Source organism: Anopheles darlingi, chromosome 2 (genome assembly GCF_943734745.1).
Source record: "Anopheles darlingi chromosome 2, idAnoDarlMG_H_01, whole genome shotgun sequence".
Lineage (NCBI taxonomy): Eukaryota > Metazoa > Arthropoda > Insecta > Diptera > Culicidae > Anopheles > Anopheles darlingi.
The window spans coordinates 51,069,403-51,097,180 of NC_064874.1; the positions used below are offsets into that span (position 1 = coordinate 51,069,403).

The following is a 27,778-nucleotide window of genomic DNA, read 5'->3' on the forward strand; positions in this document are numbered from 1 at the left end:
GGATCCTTTAGCTCTTGCTGTCGCTTCGCGGCCTGTTTGATCAGTTCGTTGGCGTTGCGACCGAACTGGCGCATATTGTTCATGAGCTCGTCCTGAGACGAAGCGTTGCGCAGCTTGTCGAGATCGTCCTCAACGACGTGCAGCGATTTGAGCAGCAAGTGCACGTCCACCATATCGGCGAGAATGAGCAACCTAGTTACGGCCGATAGGAGATTCCGCGCCGCCCTCACCATGTTTCCGCGCTTGAGCGAACTGCACGGATCTTCGGAAAACTCGCGAGCAGCAACGCTCATCGCCGAGCCCGTCTTGCGGACCTCCTCCACGGCCGACAGCATCTCCTGTGTAATGTCGGGGTTTTCGTAGGCAATCTGCTCCCCCCGTTCGATGAAAATGTCGGTCGCCTTTTCCACCGCGGCCACCAGCGCACTAGCCCGCTTCGATTTTCCTACATTCCGATCACGAAAAATCACAAGAACATCAATAGCAGCTCAGTAGAGCACCGTGGCACACCTCTTTTTGCGTACCTTTTTTCTTTTTACTCGGGCCCTTCGTACTGACGAGCGTCGTTACTTGGAGCACCAGAGGTTCCAGCGTTTTCTCCACCGACATCGTACGGATTTCCAGGTTTTTCGGGTCCCACTTTAGGGCCACTTGGCCAAAGTTAGAGAGCGTTTCCATCTTTCGTTGCCTCAACAAATTATATTACAACCCACGGCAATTCCCTAGATTTCTTTTGTTTGTCCTCGCAGAAAAAATCACACGAAATGAGTCATCGCAACAGCAGGGTTGTAGCCAAAATAAACTGCTCGATTTGTACTGACTGCTCAACTATTGATTTGCTCGAATTTTATTGAACTACTCGACTCACACATTTAAATTCAACCGTCAACGGTTACAGGGAAGGCATTTCGGAGCAGCGGCTCTCGCAGCGTGTGTGTAACTGCGATGATGATGTTGGTAAATCAGCAGCCACAGGAGCCGAGGATGCAGGAGATACGAAGGACCAATTTTGAGCCTAGGAACGCAGCAGCCTACTATCGTAGCACCGTGATGTTATGTAAATTGTCCGGCAGGAGTTCTGTGACCGCGCCTCGTTCTCTCTTTCTCTCTCTCTCGCTCTCTGCGCCCTTGGCACGCGACCACAGGTCTAATTGCTTTTTTGATCTGGTGCACCGGCGGCTTTACATGTACCGCATGATCCCCTTATCGTCGCAATTGGCCATTCGGTGATATCATCCGTTGGTTTGCTACATCCGCATCGAAACGAGGAACAGGATCGTTGGCGTCATCTGGGACCGCGGAAGTACACACCCGATATCGGACGGGGGACAGAAAGGTTTTCACTGCCACCGATACTGAACACCGCAGACGCTCTCACCTTACTCCGGCAAAGACTCAACTCAAATGTACGAAAAATAACAAAAGAACCGCATTCGCTTTACATCCGAACGACAACACGCCCCATCTGCTTCTTCCAAGAGCGACAGGCTTTCAAGTTTGTGAACCGCTTTTCAACTTGTTTTTTTTTTTTTCTTGCGGAGATCCGTAGGGCACGAGCACAACGAAAGATTGTTGGTAGAAACACGCACAGCTTCAGAACACACTACGCATACACCACATAAGTATCGTGTGGACACACGGGGGATTAGTATTCATAGTTCTACTTTTCTTCCTTTTCATTACATCCTTCTTTCCGACGGGCGTAGAGTTTTTCGATAGTTTTACTCGCTCGCGGTTCGCTATTCTTCTTCTACTCTGCAAGAACTCTTGGGCGTCTGTGGATGTCACAAGCTAGAATGATGAAGAAAATGTATCAATTAATGCCATAGAAGATAACGCGAATAAAGGAAACTATTGACTATAATTCCGTTTCTAACTTCCCTAAGGACGGCAATCTAGAACCGACACCCGACCGCACGTGGTGGTGCCATAGAATTCCACGAATCAAGCAGCAAAGGAACGAATACACACGCACAGTTTTTTGTGCAGACAAAAAAGCCGGCGCCCGGAAGCCGGTAGGTATAACGCAAATACATTGAACCAGCACGACCGCGATCAACTTCGATCACAAAATGGCGGGTTTGATCGCAACCGGCGTTTAGGTGGCGTTGCCAGGAAAAAGTACGCGAATATTCCCTTGTCCTTTTGGGATTATGCACAATGTTGGTGTTGTTGTCAACCGAAACGTGTGCAACATTTATCAACCACTAGCTCTCTCCGCTCTTATCGGATAGTGCGACTGTGCCCCTTCACTAAACGCCAAAGCTGCAGCGAGAGCGGAGAGATAATGGCGAACGAAGATGTGTTCGTACTCGCCGCATTTCATTTGACTTCTTTTTGCTGATCCTGCAAAACTATACACGATGCCGGTTAAACATATATCTGCTCGCCAAGCCGAAATAACGCCCAAAAATTGAAACCTCGTGCACAGCGACAACAATAAACGCAAAACTGTATGTGGTTTGGGACAGGCACACTAGCAAATCGTAGCTTATCGATAGTTGTGCATCACCACACCCGTTACGCTAGTTTGCGAAAAGGATGTCGAACATCCTGGCCAAGCAACAGCCGGTTGCAGGCCATTCTTTCCATAAGAATGGTTCGTATTTAGTCTATTTCAGTGGATTCAAGTCGATTTACACTCACTCTGCTCTGACGACCAAAAAGTACACAAGAGAACCACCAACTAGATCACAAGAAAACGTCCGCTCCACAACGACGGTTACTACACGACACGCGTCCACCACCTTTACTCTGCGAAGTCTGGAAAAACTCTGGAAATCCTCTAGACTCAGGAAAACTCCAAGTTCAGCGACGACTGCTTCGCTGCACTCGTCCAGTCTTTTCTATCCATCTCGCTCTCGCGCGCAGAATCTTTCGCTTTGCTCTCGCTCCCAGGAATGTTTCGGTGTGCGTGAGGGGTTTCGTACCCAAGAAACAACCCAACAAACAAGAAACAAGAAACCAAAGTTGAAATATTACAAAGTGCCTCAACCCAAGAAACCGAATAGGAAATATTACAAGGTGCCACAGCCCAAGAAACCGAATAGGAAATATTGCAAGGCGCCACAAGCAACTACAGAATTTTTGGTGCATATACCGGGGAGGCGATTTCTATTCCTGAAACTTCAAGGCACGGTGGAATTTTTTCGCTCGAGCTGGCTGTCAAAAATAGTTACTAAAAAGACAAACTCATATTAATTACTAAAGAACAACTCAAAGACGATTTTTTCATACTTTTCTTTCATACATATCAAGAGACGCCTATTGCCGGCTTGATCCGGGCATCGAGACCTTCCGACTCATTAGGTGCTGCCAGACGGAGCGTAAATTTACGCGTAAATTTTCCAATTAATGCCAAAATGTTTACGCTTCGTGTGGCAGGGGTACGCACCCCAAAATTTATATCGAAATGTCAAACGTATTGTTTAGATCTGTATTTTGGCCGCAGAAGGTAATTTCCGAATAAATTTTGCAGTTTTTACGGATTTTGTTGCTGTTGCTGTTATATTTATATTAAAAATGCAAAAACAATACAAAAAAGAACCTACATTTTCGTAAATAGAGCGTTTGATAGCGTCAAGGGTTCAGCGAAAATGTCCGCGGACGTATAACAATTTGACAGCGTGTAAGGGTTAAACGAAACCGTTTTGGCATTAATTTTTTCGTTTACGCTAGAGTTTACGCCCCGTCTGGCACCGCCTATTCAGGATCGTTGATTATTTCCGCGAACAAAACGCTCGCTGTCACCACCAAAACTGGACTCACCTGGATGGTTCCCTCAGGCGATAATGAACACCAAAATGAACCAAATGAATTATCACCTGAACACGTCCCCGTGATATCACCTCACCATTATAAGCCCTAAAATTCTGTAGTTGATTGTGGCGCCTTGCAATATTTCCTATTCGGTTTCTTGGGCTGTGGCACCTTGTAATATTTCAATTTCGATTGCTAGGGTTGTGGCACCTTGTAATATTTCAACTTTGGCTTCTTGTTTCTTGTTTGTTGGGTTGTTTCTTGGGTACGAAACCCCTCACGCACACCGAAACATTCCTGGGAGCGAGAGCAAAGCGAAAGATTCTGCGCGCGAGAGCGAGATGGATAGAAAAGACTGGACGAGTGCAGCGAAGCAGTCGTCGCTGAACTTGGAGTTTTCCTGAGTCTAGAGGATTTCCAGAGTTTTTCCAGACTTCGCAGAGTAAAGGTGGTGGACGCGTGTCGTGTAGTAACCGTCGTTGTGGAGCGGACGTTTTCTTGTGATCTAGTTGGTGGTTCTCTTGTGTACTTTTTGGTCGTCAGAGCAGAGTGAGTGTAAATCGACTTGAATCCACTGAAATAGACTAAATACGAACCATTCTTATGGAAAGAATGGCCTGCAACCGGCTGTTGCTTGGCCAGGATGTTCGACATCCTTTTCGCAAACTAGCGTAACGGGTGTGGTGATGCACAACTATCGATAAGCTACGATTTGCTAGTGTGCCTGTCCCAAACCACATACAGTTTTGCGTTTATTGTTGTCGCTGTGCACGAGGTTTCAATTTTTGGGCGTTATTTCGGCTTGGCGAGCAGATATATGTTTAACCGGCATCGTGTATAGTTTTGCAGGATCAGCAAAAAGAAGTCAAATGAAATGCGGCGAGTACGAACACATCTTCGTTCGCCATTATCTCTCCGCTCTCGCTGCAGCTTTGGCGTTTAGTGAAGGGGCACAGTCGCACTATCCGATAAGAGCGGAGAGAGCTAGTGGTTGATAAATGTTGCACACGTTTCGGTTGACAACAACACCAACATTGTGCATAATCCCAAAAGGACAAGGGAATATTCGCGTACTTTTTCCTGGCAACGCCACCTAAACGCCGGTTGCGATCAAACCCGCCATTTTGTGATCGAAGTTGATCGCGGTCGTGCTGGTTCAATGTATTTGCGTTATACCTACCGGCTTCCGGGCGCCGGCTTTTTTGTCTGCACAAAAAACTGTGCGTGTGTATTCGTTCCTTTGCTGCTTGATTCGTGGAATTCTATGGCACCACCACGTGCGGTCGGGTGTCGGTTCTAGATTGCCGTCCTTAGGGAAGTTAGAAACGGAATTATAGTCAATAGTTTCCTTTATTCGCGTTATCTTCTATGGCATTAATTGATACATTTTCTTCATCATTCTAGCTTGTGACATCCACAGACGCCCAAGAGTTCTTGCAGAGTAGAAGAAGAATAGCGAACCGCGAGCGAGTAAAACTATCGAAAAACTCTACGCCCGTCGGAAAGAAGGATGTAATGAAAAGGAAGAAAAGTAGAACTATGAATACTAATCCCCCGTGTGTCCACACGATACTTATGTGGTGTATGCGTAGTGTGTTCTGAAGCTGTGCGTGTTTCTACCAACAATCTTTCGTTGTGCTCGTGCCCTACGGATCTCCGCAAGAAAAAAAAAAAAACAAGTTGAAAAGCGGTTCACAAACTTGAAAGCCTGTCGCTCTTGGAAGAAGCAGATGGGGCGTGTTGTCGTTCGGATGTAAAGCGAATGCGGTTCTTTTGTTATTTTTCGTACATTTGAGTTGAGTCTTTGCCGGAGTAAGGTGAGAGCGTCTGCGGTGTTCAGTATCGGTGGCAGTGAAAACCTTTCTGTCCCCCGTCCGATATCGGGTGTGTACTTCCGCGGTCCCAGATGACGCCAACGATCCTGTTCCTCGTTTCGATGCGGATGTAGCAAACCAACGGATGATATCACCGAATGGCCAATTGCGACGATAAGGGGATCATGCGGTACATGTAAAGCCGCCGGTGCACCAGATCAAAAAAGCAATTAGACCTGTGGTCGCGTGCCAAGGGCGCAGAGAGCGAGAGAGAGAGAAAGAGAGAACGAGGCGCGGTCACAGAACTCCTGCCGGACAATTTACATAACATCACGGTGCTACGATAGTAGGCTGCTGCGTTCCTAGGCTCAAAATTGGTCCTTCGTATCTCCTGCATCCTCGGCTCCTGTGGCTGCTGATTTACCAACATCATCATCGCAGTTACACACTGTTCGTGTGTTTGTGTCATTCGACGTTATCCTGCAGAAGAGTGTGCGTGTTGTTCAACCGAACAAGAGAAAACGTGGTTGCAGAGAGAGCACCCCCAATCATCCCCCATCGCGGTTGACACTAAAAGCACGGCGGAAAAATCAGCAGGAGCTGCCGACGACGACGAAGACGACGACGATTATTCCGTTGAACTGCGAGAGCCGCTGCACTGAAATGCCTTCCCTGCAACAGGTGAGTCCGTTTATTTACTCATCTTTACGCTGCCGCGCTTAGGGTTAGGATTTGAAACCTTCGCCACGGCACGGGATTCCCAGCTCTTTCCTCCTTTGTATACGTGTACAATTTGCCACGTGGTGGCTTTCTTTCTTCTTCCGTCGGATGTTTTATTTATTTCAGTTCCGTTGATTATTTCTCTGCGAATTTGCTCTTATCGGAAACGACGGAAACGAAAACCATCAATTTCTTTATTCTGTTCAGTCAACACCCCGGCGGTTACAATCCAGACAAAGGGGCTTTAATTTGGGCGATCGATTGCCCATATCGATTTATGGCTTCGAGTACTGGCAGCACAAGTTCGGGGAATTGCCTTGCAATTTACCTCTGGGTACGCAATCTTCTAGGGCATATATGCATTATCGGGTTTACGCTATGTAACGATCACCAGTGTGTAAAATCTTGTTTAGTTTTGTTCCGAAACCATGAATGAATCCCCCGGGAACAATCCAACGGCAACATCACTGCATAGAAGGTCATATTTTTGGTAGAGATCGTTCAGTTCTGTTGCCTTGATAAATTACAAACCCAAAATCATCAGCTATCAAAAGGGGCAGAAAATCGGTCGCTTATTTATTGAATTTACATCTCTGCGATTGTTGTCGATTGAGATTTGAAATGGCGGATGTATGAAATTTCAGCTTTCTGAAATAACGCAATGCTCATCACAACATTACTCATTATTCGTTGTTATGTTGGTCCCATAGTGTTACGATCTCGTTATCGATTGAGATGTATCAGCTCTTAAAAATGTTACGTTTCGGATGTGTGTTTGCGAGTAGTTTTTGGAACATTCGGCTGAGCGTTAAATTTATGACAATTTACACCAAACTCGTCGGCGATATTTCGGTGGTTTCCCTTCACCTCTCACCTAGTTATGCATCGGTGACGCACGAAAAATCTAACCATTGGTCAGAGCACAGGCGATAGTTCGTCAAACGAGTAAATGAACGAAGACATTCCTATACAAGGCTTCTTAGGCGTATGCGTGTAACATGTAACTTTGTTACTAGATGCATTATCCTCCCTCAGTCTGCTGTTCTATATTAATGATGTATATTTCATTCCAAAGCAGGTTTTTTTTTGTGAGTCACACAAAACTTAATAGCATCCAATAGTGACCGGGGAGCGACTTGTTGTCTTGTGGTGGATCGTACTTTACCGTTGCCACGAAAAGTCCGAGGCAAAGCGGTAAAAGTAGTCCGAAAGTTACCTACGCGGCGCAACGACGTGTGAATTACGATCCGCGACGACACGACCTCTTGCGTCGCCTGCTCCGCAGATAACGGAACAGTGACACAAGCGTCTGGCGGGTAGAAATATGCCCTCTGCTGCAAACAGGAAACATTCTGGCGTATGATATAGAGTAGAATAGAAATCAGAATGTTGGGGCTCCAACTCTTTTTTCTCAGGAACAGCGAAAATACAGAGATTAGGTGACGGATCAAATGAGGTCGACCAACGGGACATGCACACGCGCATGATAAATAATATTTTATAATTGTAAGAGAAAGCTTAATGAATGCGAAGATGGATCTCAAAATGTTACAGCCGTTAACCTTATGGCTTGTGGCTTTTTTATGACCACACATTCTCCACATTTGACCTGAGAGAAAGTTGCGTGGCGAGTGCGGGTGGTTGGTTTAGGAGGAAATTGGTTGAATTTTAAGTTGTAAAAGAAAGTTTTTGTTTTGTAGGCCACATCTTGGACTCTTCGCACTGATAAGCTCACTAGCAATGTTTATTAAACGATATATATATCCCCCGTCCAGGCTCCAGGAAGTTCCGGACAACGATACTGGTATGCATTGGTCGGTTCTGCAAACCTCAGAGACTAACCACAATGCCCTAAGCCATACCAGCTGCAATAAAACCGGTAGCGTAAATTGTACAACAAAACCGAATAAAATCAGAAACTCTTAATCAGTTTAACTAGTTTAGCAATCGCATGTAAAGCTTGAAGTTTATTTGTATTCAGTAGTACGGCATACTACTAGTACATTCTCCAATCCGCATGCTTACGCTCGTCACTCGTCCTGTGGTCAGAGAAGAGAGAATTCAAGGTACATTCATCTGAATGTGCAGTAACGTAACCCCAGTTACATTGCTTGGTCCTAGTCCGATGGAGAGCAGCAGCAAGAAAAGAGTATTCATATAGGTGTGTTTTCCAACGTTCCGATGCGCACAATCTACCAACATGCATCCCACCCATGATGAGGGGGGGATCCCGGAGAGGTATGGCTTTGGAGTGCTCGATCGAAAGCGGCTCGCATTCGCATTCGCTTATTGAGTTAATAGAAATATTCTCACCTGTCAGGCGTTTGCCCACTATCCACATCCCCACTTCACGCTGTCAGGTCAGGTAAATGCAAAGGCGGCAAGGGGAGAAATCAGGACAAATAGGAAGTCACCGGAGTCCCTGGAAGCAGGGCGAGGGTGCAGCATTTGCAAGCGGTAAGGCACTGGAGCATCGGCCTTAACATGTTGTCAAACCTTCGAGCATAGGACAGCGCGTTTCCTCTTTTCCCTTGACTGACAGCACCGTGATAAGCCCTGGGTGCTGTGTATGTGTGTGAGAGTCGAGAGTATGAGTATGATTTGTGAAGCCGCTTGGAGTCTTTCGGTTGTATGATCAAACTGCACCTGAAACAGTACGGTACTCGAGTGTTTAACATACAGAAACGGACATTGTTGGCGATGCTACAGTTAGTTACAATAGAATAAAGAGAACCTTTATTCACTCTTTAAATTGCAACTTTAACATACTGTAAAAGCGTCAGCCTATTGTGATGCTCCAAAGAGCCAACTGCCTACATGTGAATGTATCACTTGCGCAATACCACCAGTGTTTTGGTGGCATCACACGAACAGCATAAAGGCGTTGCCATCTAAACGGTACCGTGGTGCTCTCATGCCGGCCACTAGAGCTTGCCTCGCTAGTGTTCCATCGGCTTTGCACTTTTCTCGGTATTTTGTTTGTATCTTGCCTCAAGCTCAAGAGAGGAGGGAGGGATATGGTGGGTGGCAACAACCCATATCCACCAGCTCTCCCGGCACCCGGGGTATTGACGTTATCAACATCTTCCAGTAGCTAGCGCTACTACAGCAGCAGCAATGGCAGCGCACGCTGCGTATACAGGAAGACAAACGGGAAGAACCGCTTCCGACTGTTGAGTATCCTGTTGCACATTCTGCCTTCGTCGCTTTACCTTTTCCCTACAGTCGTGGCTTCTCGTTTTGCTTTGTGGAATCGTGTCGATCCTCACATTATGAAGCCACATACAATAGACAATATGATGCTACCTACGCGTCACGGTGTGTGAGCTTTCGTAGTTATTTTCGTTTGACGTACGAATCTGTGGCGTGCTTCCATTACGTGAAGTGTGGATCTGTTTTTGAGGGGTTGGTAGATGGATGGTGTTGGAGTGGTTGCTCATAGTAGGCATTTTACGATTTGAGCACAATCAGTGTGTTTCGCCACTTGGTGTTGCACTGACGAATGGATACTAATAAAGCCAACCATCATAAGCGCCGTCATTCTTTTTTTAAATTCTTTTCGCCATTCTTTCGGAAAGTAGCGGGAAGGGACTCTTTTCATATCTTGTGTCTTTTTTAAGCTTTGCGAACTAGAAGAACAACTTAGTGGCTGCAATAATAGGTTCGACAGTATCGTCCAGCGACTAGGCTAGGATGCAGCCGAGAGGGATTTTTGTGTGTCCAATAAACAATGGGTGAAGGAGGGTATGCGGTGATCTTTTAAGCATCATCAGAGTGGTGCCTCTGATTTTAATAGTTGCAATTTGGCCGTGGCTGTTGTGGCTCTATAGCATTTAGAAAAATGCTCACGCAAAGAATGCACGGAATACATGTCCTATAGCATACAGCTAGGTTTTATAAATGAAAAATAAAACAGAAATATACAACATACAAAATCGGTTGTTTTCGCAATTCGCCATCGTACAACGAACCAGGCGCCTCCATTGCCATACTTAGCGCACTTCCTCTGGAAAGTGCAGTGGCAGGCTAAATTGTGTGTATGATTGCAGTAAGCATGGAATAAGTTCCTTGCATATAGAACTTGCACTTATTTTTAGTCTGGCAGGAAATTCGCCCTGAAAGCTGTTGTCAAAATCCCTTTCATTTATATGGCGCTGAAATCGTTTTCTTAAGCAGGGGTTTACATTAAATCGATCTCAAAATTCCTTATGTTTGCAACATCATGGTGACATTATCAACATTTTTTTTGTGAATGTTACATTGGAATACAACTTTGCAAGAAAAATATTAGCAGAGTCCGGATTTGCAGAAAATATATTAAAAATTCAATACTGACATCAATTCCGTGGAAACTCGGATGTTAATAACGTACCAGCTTTTGATTGTACATTGATGAATGTTACAGAATGCAATGTTGCATTCGTGGTTTTAGCACAAGATTGAAATAAAATATTGCCAGTCAGTAAATACGAATTGTTGACGATAAGCTCATGACAGTTAAGCTCAAGTGAAAGTTATACTCGTGTTTTCACCACCTGTAGAAAGACGGACAATTTTGCAATTTTTGCGGACAATTTTGTGCGATGACATTTACTGCTGTGTGTGGCAATGGCAAAGGGGCAAGTTCTGATAACCCCTTTACATGGCAATAATTGATTCTCGTCATCATCGAAGACCGATGGTGTTTTTCTCCTTCACACTCTCTAATGGGCATCCGTCGTCGGGGGAGGGGTTTCTATTTTTTAAAAGCATCGCTTTAACTTAATTTTCCCCTTTTAGCAATGCACTTCCTTGTTCTTTGGAGCGGCTTTAGAGTGGTCGCTGCAATCAATACAACCAATCAATGATCGCGTAATTAACCCCGGTTTACCTTCAGCATCGTAAAGATGATGACGCTCGCTCTCGATTTAGCATTAGCCAAAGTTGTCCTTTTCCAATGTCAAGGCGTACACACATGAAGGTCTTTTGCCGCAGAACAATCGCCCAAATCTCTCTGGCAAAAAGTAAAAAAAATGAATAAGAGAATAAACATCGTCGTACGCCAAGAGCAAATCTTCATTCTCTGCGGAAAACGCAAAATCGCGAGCAGCGCACCGAGAGGAACGGTGGCTCGCCGTCTCACTATCAGGGAAGCCGGTGATGGAATCGAAGGACATAAGGACGAAGCTGCTAAACGCGCGGGGCACACTAGGGCCAAAGTTGTCCGCCGAACATTATTATCGCTACCATCGGCGCGCAGTACAGCAGAGACACCACCACAGCGCGACGAGTGTCCTATGCAGTCAAGATAGAATGGCAGAATGTGACTTTAATGGAAATTGTCCACTTTTCTGAAATAAATTGAGAGAAAGTGAGCGGCCACGTCGTCGTCGTCGTTGTTGTCGTCCCGTTTGCAGAAAGGCGTGAGATCTTCCTCTTCTCTGCATCCTTCCTTCCTTCCTTCCTTTCTTTGCTCAAATGCTGTTGATTTTCCGCAATTCACGGACGGATGGACGGACGGACGGACGCACGAACAAACCGGTGTCCCTGGGTCTCTTTGGGCTCCCATTTTCACAGGGTGTGACCCCTTTCGTTTCCTTTAACGCGAATGTTCTGTCGCGACGGTCGAAATCGTGGAATAGAGAAAGTGTTATTTGCATTAAAGCGCCCATTTCAATTTCACACTCGTGCTCTCGTACGTAAGCAAGGATGTGTGTGAGACTGAGAGAGAAAGCCGGCGATAAGGATTAGAGGAGAGAATGAGCGCAGGGGGACCGGAAAGGTCCACTGCATCGTTGCTCAGCTGGTTAGCGCACACACATAGAAGCTGAAGATCTACGAGTGTGTGTGTGTGTGAGTAGTGCGTGTGGCGCAGGGGTCGTGTTCATTGGAAATACCATCAGCCATGCATGCCATGCGGCGGTAACCAAGGATATGAAGTAGATAGATATAGAAGTACGGCGACATACAACTTTCACGCCATATGCCGCTGTCCTTCGGAAGCAGTGATGCCAATTTCGCATCAACTTTGACCAGCACCTTCTCTCTATCGGTTAAAGGGCCCAGACACCCGCAATGTTCTCTGTCAATACGGCGAGAGGTGATTCGATTTATTTTCGGCGTCATTCGTCTAAGTAGAGAACGGGATAATAACAAATGTAGGTTCCTAGTGGACGTTATCAATTAGTGAAAAATGGATATAGTAAAGTGAACTACATGTTTTTCAACGTAAAAAATGTTTAATCACATAAAACTTCATATAAGTATTTATGTTAATATAACAAAATGTTAATGTAACAAAATGTTAATGTAACAAAATGTTAATTTCTATGTCGCTGGTGAAGGTGCCTTCACGCGCCTCTTATTCTAATGCGTAGAAAGGGGAGACGGGGGGGGGGGGGGAGTATCTAACGGTCCGCAGGTTTGGGTGGCTGGTGTACGACGCAACGGGGAGAATGACATTGTGGCGCCTCCATTTGACGATGTCGTTTTGCTGCGTGCGTGCGCGTGCCGTATATGCGTATGTGGAGCTAAGATTGCTGAGCAGTATGCTGCCGTGAACGTGCGAACGGAGTGAAGTATGTATATATCCCGCGCTGTGTGTTGGCTTGTCTCGCCTTGTCTGGTAAAGCTTCACGTTTCAGTGTTGCAACCCATGGGGTTGCGGTGTTTTGTGTGTACTCTTCGTGAGGGTACCACACATGACACCTATCTAAATTAAACAATTTCAAAGGGTTTTTGCAGTACAGTACACTATTCAACAACGCATTGCCATATCTGGTCTAGCGATCGTTTGTAATGAAATGGATTTTTCGGTTTATTTTGATTTGCTGATTTGGCCCGGTGTAATACTTTTACAAGTCGCAACTAAAGCAGTAGTAACAGTAGTAGTGAAATTCAATATAGCATATTTAATATAATTAGTTCAGGTTGTGTATTTTAACAAAAAAAAATCCCCTTGTGTAAGTGATAACTGCAACCAATGTAGTCATAGAAAAGCACATGATGGTTGCTTGCCATTAAAATCCCTTCTTCATAAATTCAATAGAAATCGACTTCTCGGCAGCACCTACTTGGTGCAAAGGGCTCATTTACGCCAACCTGTTGCACATCCCGGTTTCCGAGAGGAGGACCCTAGCAGAGGAACCGTTCGCTCAAACACATACTCAGTCGCTCTCTCTCTCATCGTATATTTCCCCAAACCACACGGACACCATGCCACACAATCTGAGAGCATGCTGCTGATAACTCTTGCCTGCATTCTTCTATGTTTTCCATCATCCAATTCCCATGGATGGTCAATGGTGTCATGCTAGTATGTGGCAGGGAATGTCTCGGGGATGAGCCCCACGGGATACATTGCTATACATAACAGCGTGGGGAATCGGGCGTAAGTATGTGTCTGTGTGTTTGTGTTTGATGTTTCCTTTGAGTCCTTTTTTACCTCTGGCGAATTAAAGCTGCACGACGCAACTGTTGAGAGATAATTTAAAGGAATCCATCGGTCGTACACGTACACCCGAAACTATTATGTTCAGTAAATTCAGAACGTGAAAGTCCGGCGGTTTGCTATAAAGGCTTTGCCGTAATACAAAAGGAATATGCAAAACTATGTAAGGTTGCGATTGGCCTGCACGATGCTGAACAGATGGTTGTGTTCCTTATATTGCTGGCCGTCGAGCACATGTTGGTAACGTACCTTATTTGTGGTAAAGAATGTGGGTTTTGGAGATTACCCTTTTGAAGGGCAGGGACATTTTTGGTAGTATCAGGTCCATTCACCCGTTCATGCATTCAATCGAGTAAAGAGGAGAGGTATGTCTATGCTCCGTTGGATTCAGAAGACATCCGGCGACATGGAATATCAGTGGTTGCTCTGTCGTATTTCGGGATCATAATTAATATTAATATCGATTTGTGAAAGCGTCCCATTCTTCCTGGGTTAAAAGAATTTTATACTGTTCAATATAAATTGACGTACAGTATCAATTCGGCATAAATAACCTACGTGATATAAACAAGGTTACCGTTTAAATATACAAGAAGAAAATCATTACAGATTTAATGTTATTCTTTTTAATGAAAAGGTATTGTGTTATACTATTAAAATGGACTTACTTTCATAACACCGTCGCTCAGCCTAAATAGTTGGATACCAAGATGGGTTGGGTTACGTTATCTTTGACTTTACACTGCACAGCAGCTGTCGAGAGAGTTAGGGACGACGGCTAGAACCAACGGTCGGGACTAGCGGGATGCGACGAGAGGAAGGAGTAGCACCGGAGTTGGATGTAAAGCAGCATATACCTTCCATGACGTCAACTGCCTTCTGCCAGGGACAGAAGAGGGGATCATGAAGGATATCTACCCAGTGTCGAAGACAATCTACTACGCGCATTGTTGCTGTAGCATTGTTTTCTCCCAGCAGGAAATGCAAAAGAAATGTATTCGGCTCTCCCGTTGTCCGGATCCGCGCGTCCCCTCGTTGTTTCCCTCGTTGATTTCTCTTTCGTTTGTCCATTTCGTTTCTGTGGTCGGGCTGTCAACGCTACCCCTCTCCCGCTCCCTCACCCCTTCGCTCATCCTTCTCTATCCCAGTCGAATGCCACATTCCAACTGTCGCACATCATCATGCCGCAGTCCGTTTGGCGCAGGTTCCAAAAGACACGACATCGGAGGCCTTTCTTTGGCTAGAAACGGATCTTCTACCGTATGCCAGCGGTAGTGCTCCTGGTGTGTGGTGCATCCCATCTTGATGGTGGAAGCAGAAAGTAGAAGCTTGTAAACCGGTGCGCTTGTCAGAAACTTACAATTTTTCAGTAGCATTATTTGTCTCGTAAATGTTCACAGCAACTTCGCGAAGAAGAGCAGGAACAGAGCCCGCTGCGAATGCCTACGATAGATGATCAGCTAGATAATGATTTAAAAACAACTTTATCTCATTTCTTTAAATCTCATTCTCAATCTTGAAGGCCCTGGAGACCGTTTTTAAACTATTTTAGCACGCATTAGTTCGAACTCATTAGATATGTAGCATCGATAATGTTATCGTGTATTAAGGATAACAGGGTTTACTTTTAGTTCCGCAAAGAAAACGATTTTCAAAAACTTGCTCCTGCATCCTTTCCAATTGACAAAATGAAATAGACAGTTGAAATGATGGTTTGTTGTGGATTTTATTATTCCTATTCATATTTATTTCACCCTAACCACGTTGTTAAATGCTCCAACTTCGATGTTGAAGATGTTTCAGAAGAAGTTCTGTACAAATTCGTAAAAGGTATTATATCAGGTGCAAGATTTATGCAACATTAAAATAGCCTTGATAGTGCCCGCAATGATAGCTGATTGCCACTGTAATCCATCCTCTATGCAATTGAATCCGGGGAATATACAAATGAAAGCCAAATGGCATTCGGAACAATGGGCACGAACGACAAACCTGGTGGTTAATCTGATGATAATTTTAATGATGCTGTCCTTTGTGTGTAAATATTCATGGTTCACCATCCGAGAGAGTGAGAGAGGAGAAGAAAAGGTATAAACAAAATAGGGAACAAAAACTTTTCCTACCTTGACTTCACTTTGGTTTTGCACGAAAACTGTTCAGATGATTTGAGTGAATGATTTGCCTTCGGCATGGCAGAAGTGCCACGGTGTACCCAGCCATACCGGAACAACAACATCCCTCCATCGTCGCGCTTGGACACACGAAGCACAGTTTGTGTGATGGACACCCTTTACGCTGATCTCTTGCTCGTCCTTCTCGCTTCGGTTGTGCATTATGCTTTCTGTGCCGTCAGTGTGAGCATCCGCCGGAATATCCTTTCGTACTTCCTTTTGGGAAATTAAAATAACAAATAGCACAAACCACCGCCGCGCAATGGCGCGGCTCTGTGATAATGGATGGATGAGTTGCTCGAGCACGGCTACCACCGCTAGCTGGAGTCCAGAACTGTTGCGTAATTGAAAGCCGCAAAGCGGCCTCGCAAAGCTCATCGCAATAAAAAGGAAGATCCGGCTTAAAATCCTAGGGAAATTACTCACTTTCCTCACCTTTTTACTAGTCATTCACTATCTGCTGCATGCTTTGCTGGTAGGATGATGAGCAGCAGGTCAGATCATATCAATGGGATTCTTGTTCCGGTGGCATCGCAGTTGTCACCACAGCATCGCCATCAACGCATAAGAGGGACCTTTTACGTGAATGACCGCTTGTGGCGTGAACGCGTGGTGATTATTGTATCCTTATCCTCATATCCAATGATGAGCGAGTTCTTTCGTCGCTCTCGCCTGGATCATAAAAGAATGCTTGCCTCGTTAATCTTGCAATGGTGGGGTGTCCCCCTTTCGGCACAGGAAATACTAAATAAACTGCTTAATTGTTGCTCACTCTAGGCCGTTAGAATGACGAACTGTTAGAAGACCGACGACCATTAATGAGATGATGGCGCGTTCTCTAAAGCCCCACGGGGTTGGTTTCCACTCGAAAGCCTTCATTAATACAGTTTTCATTTTTTTCGATCCACATTTCCACTCACAGACGACAACCTACGAGGACTTTGCCAGCTCAGACATTGCCAGATCGCTGACGGGACCGGATATTCTGCAGAAACATTCCATCAACTCATTGCTGCTGGAAAACAATGAGATCATCATTGAAGGTACGTATGCGTGGGTCGAAAAAAAGAATCTCTTATTAGCATTAGTAACGCCACCGGTGGTTTTGGTTTGCGACAGTGGCGAAATATAACAAACTTTTATCTATGGTTAATGGACTTTAACTATTTTAACGTTTTACAATGTAAAATGTCTATCCTATGAAATAGCAAACTCAGTGTGTTTCTCTGCGTCACCGCACATGTCCTTGGACACCGTCGGGGATGTGTTATCGTCGTGGTATACGAGACTCCATTTCTCATGGCGGTTCGTTTATTATTCATGAAAATGCCTGCTTTCCGCCACCGAATGCTCGCTACTGGCGTCACCTACAGGCGAGGTTTTCCATGACTTTTCTCTGATGGCAAGAGAGAACACCTTCTAGCAAAGAAGATCAGACATGCCGCCGATACGACGTTCGCCATGCAAAACGGAGAATTTGTTCTTGATTGCACTTTTTAAACACTTGACACTAGGACAGTTATCTATGTTGTGCCTTCTAAATGTTGAAAAAACAAAATAGAAAAGGGTAGGATAGAGGGGGGTCAACAAGCGAAAGCAGTACATAATCCTGCAATGCAGATCATCGATTTCGTTTCGATTGTTCTCGACAAATCTGTTGGTTAATTAGTTTTTTTTTGTTTCTCTTTGGAGAGAGAGAGAATTCTAGATAAGCACTTATGTTATTGGGGGGGCTGCTGTAAGTCTCGAAGTACACTTTTAAAAAGAAGTTCATCCTTTGGAGTAGCACGTACGACATTCGCTAAGACACTGTGGCGCTGACGTTAGGGGTCCTCCGCTAGGCAGTAAACACATTGCCATTTCATAGCTTTTGTCATTTTCCTCTAGAAGTGTCGCTCGTTTCTTGCATGCATGCGTGTCCTATAGAATTTTAATACATGTCGCCGGCTATTCTCTGCTGTAAGCGTCGTTAGCGGCATGTAAGGGCGCGTAACCTTGCAAAAAATGTGTGTGAGCGTGTGTTAGCTACCGGAAAAGAGGTTCATGGCGCTCTCTTGAGGATTACATATTTAGTGATTCCTTGGTTGGAAGGAAGAATGTATAACGGAAAGATTTTGTCTTGATAAGTTTCGTTTTACATTGCTTATAACTCCGTTGGTCATAGCTGTGTCACTTGTGCTTTTTATCGTGGCTTGCTAGGGAACGATTTAATCGCGACCATTCTTTTAAAGTCACATTCGGGTTGATCGGATTTTTTTCCATCCAGTTGCTGGTGTATCGTTCAACGTTCATTTGCAAGGAATCTGAAATTTATTTTGTGTGTGTGTTGAATGTGTGTAGAGAAGAGTACACCTCGTATGTTATATAAAGGCGATTGCGTTACAAAAACATTATGCATCAATTTAAATATGAGTTTAGCTGTGTTTGAAAATTGCTGTAAGGAAAACAAAATTGGATCCGAAGATTTATAAGTAATTGCCACTACGGTTAAATAGCTGCTAAGGTACAAAATTAAATGAATATTGTTCTAAACTTACTGACTAACGCGATTTGTATCTATTTGGACGCTAAACAGCATGGATGCCATTAATTATTAAATTCCATGTTGCCTAAGGTGTGGCGTATCGAGAATGGTATGTGGCAGGGTATCCCCCAAAGGAGAAAGAGGAGGCTCAAGTGAACCCAAAACAAGCTTTATCCGCGGCAGTGGACCGACGCAAGTGAACCGTTACACCCCTATCCACAACAACGATCATGGATCGCGAAGAGAGTGCGCATACTGCTTCGAGGCAAGCATAGGAGAGTAACCTGTGTCCGCGCACGCCCTTCAGCAGTCTTAATCATGTTCCATCGTTTCGTGGAGGTCGATCGGTGTCATGGGTTTTTTTTGTGTTACACGAGATCTCTACCAACTAGACTTCGGGTGAACGTTTTAGATCCTATCACCAATCTATTAAACAGGCCAATCGGCGAGATGATGTAGGAACGACGAAAACAACATAGTGATTTGTCGGGGGGCAGTAGGTGATATCGTTGTTAAAATAGTATTAAAATGTTTAATGTGTTTTAGAAACTTTTCATCAAAACAAAGACGATCATTAAATACACTTATTGCTCTAATGAGATCAACTAAGAACCGATCCTCCAGCATGGACAATGGTTTGATCGTGATCATTGTTACTGAACGAATCATAGTAATTATTGTGGCAAAGGAAAAGTTTTTTAAAAACCTTCGCGAACGTAAATGAATCCATATGATTGGCAAGAAACAGCCAGCAGCCTCCCCGTTTCATGGTGCGTGCTGCTCATGGAACATGTGCCCTCGCGAGAGTGGCTAGAGTATAGCACCGCAGCGCAGCACACCGCACCGCACCGCACCGCTGATGGATTTCACGGTTTGTTGATTATTCATATCAACATACTGTATGAGGGAGGCTCCTTCTGCCCCTTTGCAAGAACCATACGCGAGCACCACCGCGGTGCAATGTGCTTGGGAAAGATGAAAATATTCCGGATTCGTGCCCTCCGCCTGCCTGCAACTGTCAAAAGAAGATGAAACCTGCGTTTGTGTGATTTTATAATTAATCTCATTCTCCACATTACGCCCAAATTTACAGTTGATCATAAATATTTGTGAAAGTTTGGTATATATGTGTCTGTCACGGTGTCATGACCGCGCAGAGAGGCAAAAGCAACCTGTTGTTTTGTAACCACACTCGTGCTTACGGCAACCGTAGGAAGCTCCATCTTTGCTGTGGTAGCGGTGTTACCACGGCTGAATGAGAGAGATAAAAGAAACAATCAAAAATGGTTGATCTTAAATTTAGTTGAAACTGTTTTGGAGTGATCCTTATGTTATATCACAAACAACAGCCAACCATAGTGTGTAGTTCTTCAGACATTGATTCAGACATTATATCTAGAGGTCTCAATATCCATTCGATGCATACGATTAACTACTAAAGTAATGAGCTCCAGATAGATTCCACTTTCCTCTTCGATTGATCTCATAATAATCCATACCCTTCCACTGATCAATGATAATCGATAAACGATACGTTAGTCCATATGTCTTCTCCGTATTCATACTTTTGCTTGTACGCGAACAAAAACGGTCCCGCTCAAGATTACTCTTAATGAGACTCTTGAATAGGTCCACCTGAGACAACATATGTCATTGCGATGCGCGTTACATTGGCTTGTGTTCTAGTACGAACAGAGTCTAGTCATAGTTATAGCAGCTGTTTGGCTACACCCCTCCTTTCTAGTCCTTCCGTACTTCCGGTTCCGGTTCCAGACAAGCTTCCTTCTTATATCTTTGCTGCCGCTATTGCCATCGTAGCCACAGAACCAGCACGACAGAACGGCTAACTTCTTTAGCTGCAGTACAACAACTTGTGTCTACTGAGCTGTGAAGTGGTAGCAATATGGCAGGAAGAACGTGCCAGGGGTGAGGCAGGCAGCCAGCTCTAGGTCTACTAGTTCTTCGTCGTCACAGTCACTGGCTGATAGGAGTTTATAAAAACCATAAGAAAATCGAAGAAAGAATTGTTGTGTTGGGCAGCGAGACGGTTTGCTTTGAGCTGATATTGAGAAGTTCCAGCACCAGGCGAGGGGCACAGGAGCGTATCAGTGCAGTGCGCAGGAGGGGGGTAAGGGGCGCCGCACAGAAATCGGAAGCAAACCACGGACGGATGCCGTGTCGTCATGGGCCGTGTCTGAGCCCATAACTAACTAAGGCAAGGCTTAAAGGTGGTGGTGGTATCTGGCGGCCTCCTCTCGAGAGCATTTACTGCTAAGGGGCGGCCGCCGATCGAAGAATATGGCTCGCTCTGGTCAATGGCATATAATCAACGCCCAACTAACCGTAAATAAGCGAGGTACGTCTGATTGAGTTTGTCTGAGCACAGACGAGTGAAATATGTTGCATGCAACAGGTTTTTCTTAGCGATTTCCGCCAAGAATGATTGCAACTTCGCTAGTGTTCATTGCTTGTTCTTCTCGCATATTGTACAGATCAGTGAGCAAGCGTGTCTTTCCAGCTGTATCTGCCTGCTCTTGTAACTTGTACGATGAAGCTTGCAAAACATATGCCCCGGACGATTTTAACTCTTCCTCATTCTTGCATGATGTCGGTCGGAGCGATTGTTTTTACCGAGACAAATTTTCCGCGATATCTGAAATATTGTGTGTACTATTGTTTGTTTTTTGTTATACAAACAACGGAACAACATTATAAAAATCTTGGCGAAAAAAGAAAAAGATTGCTGTAATGAAATATCTGTTACCTGCTATTTTTTGTGATTTTCTGTCTGATTTTCGTTCAAGATTATTGACTCTGACTAACTCTAGTCCTTGTTGAGCACGATATCGCACACCTCGCGAGTGGATTTATAAATGTGAGTCATCCGTAAAGATGGATAATAGAAAGAAACGTTAAAAGCTTGACCAATAAACATTTCATACCGAGCTAGGAGCTGGTGGTGGTGCTCCGTGGTGATCCAATTCCAATCATCTCTTCCCTCTTTACCAACAATATGATGAGGTCGGAATCCGGCATGCCACATGCCTCACCGACTTCCATGTGTTTCCTGGTTCCTGACGAAGAGGATGAGAGAGAAAAGGGAAGGCTGCGGGCTGCGCGGAAGTGAGGGGTGTTGGGTGGTTCGATGAGCAATCCAGAAGGTGGTCAAACCCCATGACGTGTGACGTGGAAGTGTGTTATGCGTGGTCACACCGTAGTCAGAGCTTCCGAGCTCACCGGTCTTGAGGGAAATGGCCTCGTGTATCATCTTGGTTTCTGCCGCGCCAGCACCTAATTACTCGTTGAACCTCAGACGCATCTTCAATCGGTGGCGGCGGTGGTAGCGCCGGCGGATTCAGTGTGTGTCGGAGAGCAGCTATTCCTTTTGGGTGTCTCATTCTTTCTCTTTCCATCTGACGGCTCCGCTTCTACACCTCGGACTGGCACGCGCGAGCTCACGACGACTCATAGTTATTACGGTTGCGTTATTAGGATACACGCATCGCTGGCCACGACATCATAAGTATCTTCATCGTGCTAACAACACTTTTCGCCAGTATAAGACTATGGGCCGGAAAGAGCCGCGAATGGAAAACGAGAAAGAGAGAGAGAAATAGAAACAGAAACCGCCCGTTGTCCGTCCGACCGACCATTTGAGTGTGAATTGGTCAAATTGTACGTCGAAGAAGTGCCGTGCGAAGGTCCGTTAGATGCACACTTACTCCGGCCTGGTTATACGTTTTCGGCAGCCAGAGCATATATAAGTAAATCACAATCTATCATCGATAATCTGTCCATCGGAAGTATAATGGTTGTTTTAAAGAAGGCATATGGCATTGCCTAATTTATGGAGACATAATACATTTTTCGAATGCGGACAAATTGAAGCATATCTTGCCTGGAATGGAAATAGGACCATCAGTATTGGAGAAAGGGGGCTCATAATTCTCGGCGAATACAGTACCAGCTAACACATTCTTGCGACCAATCCGGCTAGTGCTGGCGGATGTCTTAATGGTACAATACAAAGGATAACTATATACGTTATGACTGTCAACCAACACACATTGCCCAATCCGTCATATGGAGTTAGTATACTGAAAACCAACCGAAACGTTGGGGAAACACTTACGAAGGCGATGATTTGTTTGCTTCCTTTTGTGGAACGCGAATAGAGGCTGTTCGCTGTTCTCTCCCTTGCATTGCGTGGATGCAATTGTGGAAGGGCATCTGGATAATAATTATATTCTTTTGGCAGTTTTATATTTGCTTTCTTGCCACGAGTACATCTCGCTCTTTTGTTTGTGGGATTGGGAGGTTGCCAGATGTCTTGAAACAAACGGGTTCGTGCGCGCTCGTATCCTTTGGTGTGTTGTCCTCTCAGAATGGGTCGGCAATCTCCTCGATTTGCGAAGCATCACCGAGCTGCGTTATTTTGGGCTATAGTAAGGGTTAGCGATAAAAGGTCGTGTCCTAGAAGCGGGTTTACAAGGTTAATTGCACATTGGATGCTTTTTCGGTTAATATGCTTAAAGACATATTGATTTTGAATTATTCAACCAACCAATGATGGCACTGTTCCAAAGCCAACTAGGAACCATTCATCTGTTGCATACTGTACTAGGTGTACAGGGCCTTCTTGATTGATGGAAAGTGGAATAAGTACGGGAAACGTAGGAGAAGAATGATGGCAAATTTGTAGCTAAAATGTTCCTTTTCAGATTCTTCGTTTTAAACATTCTATCTAAGCTCGTATTGAGATAACGAGTACATGTATTGCGTCTCACCTTCACAGACAATATGTCCATGACGGATCTGCTAGGCGGAGGGTCGCAAGCATCTTCGCCGACTTCGGTCACGTCCTCGCTGATGACGAGCTCTTCGTCTGGTTCGTCGATGAAAAACGGATCCGGTCTCCCAAATCATCAGTTGCTGCAGCAGTCGCCGCTACAAGGTGCTGGTCACCATGCGAACTCACACCGCCTGCACCTGAATACCCATTCGACGTTGGGGTCATTTTCGTCACTCAATTCTCTGGGCGTTGGAGGTGGTGGAGTAGTCGGGAACGATGACAGTCCGAGTAGCATCTTGAGCTCAATCGGTTTCAGTGGCGGAATAGGCAGTGGCATTACCACCACCGGTTCCAACACGTCTGGCAGTGGCATTTCCGCGAATCCGTTCAACTTCGGTAGCCTGCGGATTCAAAGCCCGTCTCTGAATTCGCCGGACCTGGCGGGTGCTGCTGGTTTACTTGGTGTAGGAATTGGCATCGGCAGGGATACCGGCAGTAGCAGCAGCAGCAGTAGTAGCAGTAGTAGCAGCAGCAGCAGTGGAGTGAGCTGTGGAGGTGCGGGCAGTGGTAGCGATCAGTCCCCAACAGCTCACGCCTTCTACTCGCCGAATGGCGGCCTGCCCGGAGGAACTGTTGTTGGTGGAATCAGACCACACGGAAGCGAGGAAGTATATACGAACGGCACTGGATGCTACGACGAGTTTCGGGTAAGTTCGAGGACACGACGGTTTTGTTCGTTTTCTTCCCTTTATTTTGGATGGTGACCAGACAGATACACAATCAAGGCAACAGATAAGAAATAAGAATTGAAACATCCTTGGGTCAGGCGGAACTGAAACTGAGGAATGGAGAGTACACGCGCTCCCAGGTAGATGTGAAGTTGAACGTTAACGAGTTCTATTGACAGACAACACTACAAGCAAGAATGTTCGATTCTATTCTCCCCTTTTTTATTTCGATGTCATGCTTGGCCCTGGCCATTTGCCCAAGATGAGCGTTAATTCCAAAATAGTTTCCACCTTATTGCACTTATTTATAGCCAGTATTAGTGGTTGTATTTACTCTCCCTTCTTTCCCCATCCCTAAATTGTTTAATTTTAACTTTTTTTCTTGTTCTTTCTGTCCCTGGTACATCTGAAATTGACAGTTTGATAATGATCTGATGATAGGATGCGGCGGTGGTGCTGGTGAAGCAATGACAAAACTCAGACGACGAAACATTAGTTTCGATTGTTCCTCACCGACAACTGGTAGTTCCAGCTCTGGCACAGGGACACCTCCATCTTTAACTCTAAATACGAGAAACATTCGCAATCAAACCTACAACCAGTTGTTGCTGCAGCAACAGCAGCACCAACAGCAGCATCAACAGCAACATCAACAGCAGCAACAACAACAGTACGACCAGAATTGCGGCTCTGGTACTGGTTCTATCGAAGGCTGTGACGGTTTTGAGCGAGGCTCAAATACGGGAGGAAATAGTGTTGCTAATAATAGTTCCTTGGCATTGTTTGCCAATGCCAATAAGCCACTATCCCGTCCTCAATCACCACTTAGCTTCGATAGTAAATGCTTAATAAATATGCTAAACATGCTTACTCTTAATCAGAGTAACGCTTCTCAGAACAATCTCGCTGCTCATGGTGAGCAGCAGCAGCAGCAGCAACAGCATCAAAACAGCAACCAGCAGTTTCAGAACCAGTTCAGCGCATACTCTAATCTCGGTTCACTGCAACATCAACAACCGATGGCGTCTGGATCCAATTTTGGAAGTGGTGGTGGTGTTAATGGTGGAAATGGTAGTTTGAGCAATCTCAATGTCGGGAATGGGTTCATCAACGACTCCTGCCGTTCGTTCAACAACCTGCAAGCCATACTGCAGCAGTGCAATCAGCTGAACCAGTCAATGCATACGACAGCGACCAACAACGTCTATGGTACCGGTGGTAACGTGAATCAGTCTAACGCTGGCGGCCTGAATGGTATGAACAGTGGCGGGACCACTTCCGCCAGAAGCAATGTGGGTTTGAGAGGTTGGTCTGGCCAGCAACAACAGCTGCAACAATCGCAGAGACAAGGCTCAACATCACCTTTGGCTAACTGTTCTCCCGGAGGAAATGGTTATGGAGATGTTAACCTCGATCGGATCGCACGATATCACCGATCGTCTGCCGGTGAGTCGCAATCACCATTTCTTTCTTCCTAGTTTTTTTTAATGGTTACGAATTAATTTATAATACTGTAAATTTGGTGTTACCGTTTCGATTGAAAAGGATTCCGCAACAATCGATTGTTGTTATTTGAAAATGTTAACGCGAAATTGCTCGTTTGTTGTTTTTCAGCACATTTTGATGCCACTTGCACATGGAGCGGTGTACTGCCACCTCGGTCAAACCGGACCGTTACATACTCATGTAAGATCTTTCTCGGTGGAATGCCCTGGGACATCAGCGAACAGTCTTTGCTGCAGATTTTCAAACCATACGGCTCTATAAAGTAAGTCTTTTTTATTGCTTCGTATGATGTGTTGGTCATTTTGTGTAATATATGGTCCCAAATGCCCCCTTTTGCACAGAGTTGAATGGCCGGGCAAGGAACAGCAAGCGACACAACCGAAAGGTTACGTTTACATCATCTTTGAATCGGACAAGCAGGTGAAAGCATTGCTACAATCTTGTACCTTTACGACTCCTGGTGTTGGAGGAAATGGCATGGCAAGCAACAATTACGGCTCCAACCGTACGCTGAATAGTGCTTCATCTACCAACTCGCTCAACAATTACGCCACGATATGTGACGATGCGTCGTCCTCGCAACAGCTGGTGTCGATGTCTAGTATGAACAAGCCTGTAGCACCGGCAGGCGCGCGGATTAACTTCAAGATATCCTCCAAGCGTATCAAATCGAAGGACGTTGAAGTGATTCCGTGGAACATTGCGGACTCGAACTATGTTAAGTCGGCCTCACAAAAACTCGATCCTGCCAAGACGGTGTTCGTTGGGGCACTGCATGGTCAGCTTACGGCGGAAGGATTGGCGAAGATTATGAACGATCTGTTTGATGGTGTTGTGTACGTGGGAATCGATACGGATAAGTACAAGTATCCGCTAGGGTCGGCTCGCGTCACGTTCAACAATTCTCGCTCCTATATGAAGGCGGTTGTGGCAGCCTTTATAGAAATTCGGACCGCCAAGTTCACCAAGAAGCTGCAAGTGGATCCCTACCTCGAAGACTCCCTGTGCTCAGTGTGCTCGGTACAACACGGACCATACTTTTGTCGTGAAATCATGTGCTTCAGGTTAGAGTTTTGTAGAGTTCGATTTGATCGCAATAAGCATAACACACGAAACCGTTTCCCCTTGTACAGATATTTCTGCCGTTCGTGTTGGCAGTTTCAACATAATCGAGAAGCGCAGCTACAGAACCATAAGCCACTGACGAGAAATTCCAAATCGACTACGATCATCGGTGTTGGACCACAGTCATCACAGACAGCAAACAACCATTCGCATCACCAGCAGAGCAACTCTTTCGATCATGCCACCTACCATAACGGTGGCCATCAGCATCATCATTTCAATAACAGCGGCGGAGGCACGGTAGGTCATCATCAGCCAAATTCGACACTCGCATCCCACAACCAATATCATCACGCGAACAACCATCATCCTCATCACGGTTCTGGTTTCTGTGGAAATACGGGAAATGGTAGTAGTGGGGGGTACTTTGGTCATCATCAACCGTATCAATCGCAACAGCAACAGCAACAACAAGCTAGCCGTTTGAGTTTGCTGCAGCAGCGATACCGTGATTCATTGAAATCACCTTCCCCTTCATGCAATGGACTCGGCAACAGTACAGGAAACAACAATGGCAACAGCAGCAGCCCGGTTACCATCAACAGCCTAAGCTCGGCCAGCATTCACAACAACGGTAATGCTACTAATCTAAAGACATGTGCCAGTAGTGCCGGGGGTGATGCCAATGATGTATGCTAAATCTGCTGCATCCGTTTGTTGGCGAGAATAGAATCATCGTGCCTAGTTCGGGATGTTGACGGTAGTGATGATGTTGGAGATAGCAGTTGATCGATTGCGGAAGGACATCTTTAACTGGTTGGATACGTTTTTTTTTGTCGTATAGTCTACTGATTATGTATGCAGTCCATACATATTGTGGGGTAGTATTGGAAGATATCCATTTTCTCTTGTTTTCAATTATCTTTTCAAATATTTATTTTGTTTGTTTTCGATTGGTATTTTTGTGACATTGGAGATTGTCTTTAATTGTTGAAAAACATATTTTAGTCGTAATTTGGAATGGTTCTTCACAACGCTACGTTCACTTGTCAACTTTGATGGCTAGCGGTGCCCTTCTCTTGGTTGCTCCCTAGTCCAAATCCAAAATTACCAGGCTCTCCACCCCAGTGGAATAATGGATGTTGGAAACAAATTTCCTCGATCGAAATTCATAGTTTGCCAAACGTCACTATATTCCAAATGTGTCCCGGTGGATAGCTACGTAGAAGGTACTGAACTATCAATGACTAGGTTGAGGGGTGTTTTTTCA

The 27,778-nt window shown here is 45.2% G+C and overlaps 2 protein-coding genes across 6 annotated transcripts in view; one reads left to right on the plus strand and one right to left on the minus strand.

Annotated features, from left to right (window-relative positions):
• Positions 1-750, minus strand: part of LOC125948337 (catenin alpha) — a 6,309-nt gene extending 5,559 nt beyond the window's left edge. For all 5 annotated transcript variants that reach the window (XM_049674285.1, XM_049674281.1, XM_049674280.1 and 2 more), the window contains exons 1-2: positions 525-750; positions 1-445 (exon numbers count right to left, since the gene is read on the minus strand). The exon at positions 1-445 is cut by the window's left edge and continues 454 nt beyond it. In XM_049674285.1, the coding sequence (XP_049530242.1) occupies positions 1-445; positions 525-678 (599 nt within the window). In that variant the 5' untranslated portion in view covers positions 679-750. The remainder of the gene's footprint in view (positions 446-524) is intronic.
• Positions 751-4,134: 3,384 nt separating this feature from the next.
• On the plus strand, positions 4,135-27,327 carry LOC125948336 (uncharacterized). Its single transcript, XM_049674279.1, has 8 exons — positions 4,135-4,308; positions 5,164-6,254; positions 16,816-16,936; positions 23,213-23,916; positions 24,357-25,383; positions 25,552-25,705; positions 25,785-26,507; positions 26,577-27,327. The coding sequence occupies exons 2-8, from the start codon at positions 6,237-6,239 to the stop codon at positions 27,205-27,207; spliced, it is 3,378 nt and encodes a 1,125-aa protein (XP_049530236.1). The 5' UTR covers positions 4,135-4,308; positions 5,164-6,236; the 3' UTR covers positions 27,208-27,327.
• Positions 27,328-27,778: the final 451 nt, after the last annotated feature.